The sequence below is a fragment of the Haplochromis burtoni genome, unplaced genomic scaffold (genome assembly GCF_018398535.1).
Source record: "Haplochromis burtoni strain Fernald_Lab_line unplaced genomic scaffold, NCSU_Asbu1 Contig_21, whole genome shotgun sequence".
NCBI lineage: Eukaryota > Metazoa > Chordata > Actinopteri > Cichliformes > Cichlidae > Haplochromis > Haplochromis burtoni.
The window spans coordinates 3507068-3512931 of record NW_024582382.1 but is presented as its reverse complement, the minus strand read 5'-3'; the positions used below and the strand labels follow the sequence as shown (position 1 = coordinate 3512931).

The 5864-nt window shown below is 36.5% G+C and overlaps 1 protein-coding gene across 1 annotated transcript; it reads right to left on the bottom strand.

Annotated features, from left to right (window-relative positions):
• Window positions 1-1842: 1842 nt before the first annotated feature.
• LOC102301486 (intercellular adhesion molecule 1) lies at window positions 1843-5697 on the bottom strand. The gene is made up of 5 exons (XM_005939881.2): window positions 5414-5697; window positions 5051-5305; window positions 4430-4756; window positions 3990-4253; window positions 1843-3857 (listed from the first exon to the last, which is right to left on the bottom strand). Exons 1-5 carry the CDS (start codon window positions 5628-5630, stop codon window positions 3691-3693), a joined length of 1230 nt encoding a protein of 409 aa, XP_005939943.1. The 5' UTR covers window positions 5631-5697; the 3' UTR covers window positions 1843-3690.
• Window positions 5698-5864: the final 167 nt, after the last annotated feature.

Genomic DNA, 5864 nt, shown 5'->3' with positions numbered 1-5864 from the left:
AAGTGACTATTCTAGCAATGAACATCATTCTACCAAAAATTGTATCAGTTCATTTGAGCAATGATGTAATCCATGTTTTCTGGAAATGTATACATAAAGATAAGCTGTGCAACACAATTGTACCTTTATCTTTGATAATATCACTCTGAAACCTTTGCTTTTCTTTTGGTTTCTGTACTTTATTTAAAAAAGACATCTTCATCCTCGTGGTTTCATGACTTTTAAATTCGTAGATCCTTCAAGTACATTTCTTACTGCAAAACTTACTTTATTTACTTTCATTAAAATTAGAGGTTCTAGAGTTTTCTTTCATTTAAATGTTCTTCTAAATGAAGTGCCACAGGGCTGACCAAGAACAAAATAGGGGTGCACCACGGGAAATCTGAATATTTAATTTTTAATTAATTTGATTTTAGTTTTGATTTTTATTCTTGCTTCAGAGATTCTGGTTCTTGGTGTTGTTCAAACATACATCTGGTTTATTTATTTTTTTCCATTAGTAATCTGTTCTTCTTATGTTCTGGGTTCTTGTTATTCCTCTAATCTTCTAACTTCATTTATCTCACCTTATAAGTTTATGTGTTACATTTAAGTTATTTATTATGGCACCTTGTGAGAGGTCATTTTGGTTCCTACCTGGTAAGATTTATGGTGGAATTGTTTGTAGAGTGTAACATCCACTGTGTGCCATGCGTGTCAGGGAGTGAACAGAGTAAAGTTCACAGTTTTGGTATTAAGATAGAAGAGACTGTAGCCTCCAATGCAGCCACAGCCCAGAGCTACCACAATTTATCCCCTCAGTCTTCCCTTTGGGGATTTTGTGTTGTACTTTGTGGAATTTTACAACCACACTAATTAAAGGGGCCACTTTTTGTTAAATCCTGCTTGTCTCCTAATTTTACTTTTGGGGTTTTATCCTGCAAATTGTGACAGATTTGTATAATCTGTCACAATTTGTATAAAGTAAGTGTGCTATGTAGAATGTCTGTGAAGGTTCTCAGTCATCCAGGTCATCGCAGTCCTTTGACTGCTATGTAGAATGTTACTTTTCAGAATGATATCTAGTATTGTAGGTGTGTTTTTCATCACAATTAGTAATCCATCCAAGTGACATCAAAGGGGATCAATCATATATCAGTGGAGGGGTTATTCCAATCTAACTCATGATTTAAAAAAAACCCCAAAAAAACAAAAAAAAAACTGAATTGGTGATTCAAAATGGCCTGAATCTAGAGACTGAGCCATCTGCGACAGTCATCAAGAAAGGGTTCAATGAGACTTCATAAAGTATTACAGGACTCAGAGGAAGGCATCTCTTCTTCTTCAGAAGACTTAGGGACTTCCATCTGCCACTGAGGGTGCTTAAGAACTTCTACTCCTGCACCATCGAGAGCATCCTGACAGGAAACATCTGCACCTGGTTTGGGAACAGCACCAAGAAGGACAGACTAGATCTGCAAAGAGTGGTGCGCTCAACCAAACGCATCATTCTGTAATCATCAAATACGTGGGTGGAAATCTTACAGAGGACAACAGCAGTGTAAGGTGGTGAGGATGTATTAGGGAGGAACATCTAAAAGTTAATCCATTGTAATCTCTCTGAGTGGAGATTTTCAGGGTAGAAGATGTGTTTACTGGGATCGCAGTAGATTCATTAAACGTCTCTGTGAGCACAGTTTCATTGCCTCTGTACCACTTCACTGTGAGAATCTGTACAGGAGCAACACTGATGACATCACATTTCAGATCATGCTCTCTGCCCTCCACCATCGGAACATGACCCATGTCAGACACTGACACAAAGACACAAAGTCTGGAGTTTCTGTAAATAAAACAATTTTTATTTTTTGGTATTACTGATTTACAATGTAAAAACCAAATTTAATGTCTAACATTATTACATCAGTACAGGAAACATGCATTTCTAAAAGTGTTAGTTTGCAGGTGCCAGAGTCACATTTTGATTTCCACATAAGGAACATTTGAATTGGATCAATTAGAAGCTGCCTGATATTATCATGTCTAAGCATGTCTTTAATTATTGCTTTCTTGCATATGCATTTTTCAGTTCATGCAGGTCATAATACAGTAACACAGTCTGTACACATGTACTTACTGTAAACAGCGAAGAGTGGACTCACAGTGGTGCAAGAACAAAACCAGGAAGATTATGAAGGACCTCTCCCATCCCAACAATGGACTCTTTTCACTGTTGAGGTCTGGGAAGCGCTTCCGCTCCCCAAGGGCCAAAACAGAGAAAATGAGGGGGAGCTTCTTCCCCCAGGCTATTTGGGCCCTGAACCAAGTGCAGGACTGGACTCTCATTCATCACGTCACTGTTTTTATTTGCACACTTCTTCCAATTTCTCTCTTAAATCATTATTTGCGCATTCTTTTTTTACTGTAAATTTCTAAGTTAAAATCTGTAAATTTTGTCATAATCTGTAAATCTGTAAATTCTTTACCGTCGTTTAATGGTCGGGCATTGCACAGAAACAAGCACTTCACCACTTGTCTGTGTATGGTTGTGTGTGTGGTAAATAAAATTTGAATTTGAATTTGACTACAGGGTTCTTTTTTGTAACATTAGACACCAACTGGTGGCCCTTGAGTTTAAAAAAAAAAAGCCATTTTTAAGTTGTTTTCAGTTTTTATATTATGACTGTTAATCTCATTCTTCCTCTTTTCTTCCTCTATTTAATATCATGCAAGCGAAGCAGATTATACTCTCACTGAAAGCTCTTTGCAAAAATCAATTTTCAGGCCAGTCAGATTATTCAGAAAGCAAAAAAATCTTTTCCAAAGTTATCCCAGCAATTTGAAGGAAGGTCCTGTTGAATAGGATCCAAGCACAATATAACCACTGACTGCTCCAGCTTTGTCTTTCTTCAACACATATAGCTGATTAATTGTTTAATAACCATCACACTTAAGCAATTAATTATGCTTGCCAGCTTTTAGCCAGGTTTTTCCAAATATTTAACATGATGAAGGAAATCAGGTCAATGTAGCTTTCCTATCCACATCACTCTCAAAAATGGTAATAAGCCTTAAAGAGGAAGCGATCTGATCTCCACACAGGATGCCAGCCAAGAGGCTGTGCTGTAACCCGAAAGCCTCCACTGGTTAAAATCAACCTATTGTTTAATCCGTGTTCTTCAATGAATTATGTTATAAAAAGTATTCTGTGGACTCTGGAAATCAGTCATTCCCTGGCAGAGAGTCCTGGACTAGCAGATGATCACCCTCTAATTCAGATCATTAATAATTCGCCTTTAAGTTCTGGCATATGACATAGACTACTTTGTTTAAATGCAGTAAATCCTGTTAGGGCTACACTTTGTGCTTTTAATATTTCACAATTAAAATGAACTGTGGGTCAAAAAACATAAAAACAATAAAAAAAATAAATTCAAACATAAGACATAATATTGCTAAATGTTAATTGTTTTTACAGCAGTTTCATGCACTGTTTAGCAGACATATACATAACATTATTAACTCTGAAGCATAACCTTCTTATTATTTTAGATATTTCTGCTATTTGTTTTCTGGTATATGAAGTTGTTTAATTCAAGGAATTAATTTATGGAAAAATTAAATGTACATTTATACAATATTATAGGACAAATCATAAATTACATATGCAATTAAAATTTTACTTCATTTTTCATAATGAAGGGAAATATCCTAAGCATTACTACTGACTGTCAGAGGGACATCTGTGGCATTTGATACTATGTCAAAAGAAGAATGCCAATTTTTTCTCTTTCTATAGTAAATAAAGACCAGGAGGACGATGAGGCCAATGGCAAATACAGCGAGCAACACTCCAATGACTAGCAAAGGGACTTTATCTGTAAGATAAGCAAAATAAAAGCAACATTAAAATAAGATCAGTTCTCGATGTCATATATTGTTCATTTTAAACATCAGTTATCACTTTTCTTTATACATTTTCATAACTGTTCTGCAAAAAGTAATCATACCTTTTATCACCAGTGAGACGAATCGTGTATTTCTCCCAGCTTCATTCTCAGCAACACAAATGTAAATGCCTGCATTGGCAGACGTGATTCCTGTGATACTGATAGTCTTCTGTTGTCCCTCAGTGGTCACGTTTGAATTCACAGCAGCTGTGTAGATCCATCTGATGTTTGAGGGTGGGTTACTGTCAGCACTACAGCTTAAAGTAACATTCTCACCCTGGAGCACTTCCTTGCTTTCATTTCCATTCTTGAACTCAGGGGCATCTGTGGAAGAAATACATGAGAGATTTAATAAGATAAAAATAGTATGCTTCAAACTTTACTTTCATCTAAAATTGTTTATATTCAATATTGACAAATCATTTAAAAAGATCGTGTGATTCTGTTGCAGAGCTCTGAGGTGGAAAAAAAAACATGAAATACGTGGGTGGAAATCTTACAGAGGACAACAGCAGTGTAAGGTGGTGAGGATGTATTAGGGAGGAACTTTGGTCCTTTAGGTCCGAGATGCAGCTCAGCCTCACATCTAAAAGTTAATCCATTGTAATCTCTCTGAGTGGAGATTTTCAGGGTAGAAGATGCGTTTACTGGGATCGCAGTAGATTCATTAAACGTCTCTGTGAGCACAGTTTCATTGCCTCTGTACCACGTCACTGTGAGAATCTGTACAGGAGCAACACTGATGACATCACATTTCAGATCATGCTCTCTGCCCTCCACCATCGGAACATGACCCATGTCAGACACTGACACAAAGTCTGGAGTTTCTGTAAATAAAACAATTTTTATTTTTTGGTATTACTGATTTACAATGTAAAAACCAAATTTAATGTCTAACATTATTACATCAGTACAGGAAACATGCATTTCTAAAAGTGTTAGTTTGCAGGTGCCAGAGTCACATTTTGATTTCCACATAAGGAACATTTGAATTGGATCAATTAGAAGCTGCCTGATATTATCATGTCTAAGCATGTCTTTAATTATTGCTTTCTTGCATATGCATTTTTCAGTTCATGCAGGTCATAATACAGTAACACAGTCTGTGCACATGTACTTACTGTAAACAGCGATGAGTGGACTCACAGTACACTGGGATCCATCAACCAAAGTAGCATAGCAAAAAGGACTTGGAGTCCACTCTTCTAGTTTTTCAACCCTCCAAGTGACAACAGGAGGGCGTTCAAATCCTGTACCTCCAAATGGAGCCTCCCAGCCCATCCCTTCAACATCTGTGGCTGATGTGCTGCAGTTGATTAAAATTGGATCTCCAAATTTCACAACAATTTCAGAAGGTGTCAGTGTTAAAGGGCAACCTGCCATTAACAAGCACACATGTTAACATTTAAAACTGATTTTGGATATAAAAAGACATAAGTCCCTAAAAAAAGGACAGTAGTTGTAAGGTAAACAGGGATGTGTACCTCTTGGTTCAGCATGAACATAGAATGTCTTAGTTATGTTTCCTAGAATACTGGGAGCTGTGCAGGTGCAGGTTGTGTTGCGGTTTACTGGGGTGATATTGAGACTGTTTGTGTTCTCCAACATATTTTCCCCATCACAAGTCCAGCCATAGACCGTAAGAGGGTTTCCCACAGCTTCACAGGTCAACATAATATTAGTGCCCTCACTTGAAGACATCACATGAGTTCTGTTTTTTGTCTTTGGTTCAAGAGCATCTGAAAAAAAGAAGAAAACAGAAGATTGTTATTTACACAGTTATATATATTAGGGGTGCAACGATACACAAAATGTTCATGCCTTTTTAATTTGTCATTTATTAAAATTATAAATATATATTTTAACTCAAAAGTACAGTTTTTAAATTTAATGTTGCTGAAACAAAAGTAATTTAAAAAATAAATATATCTCAGG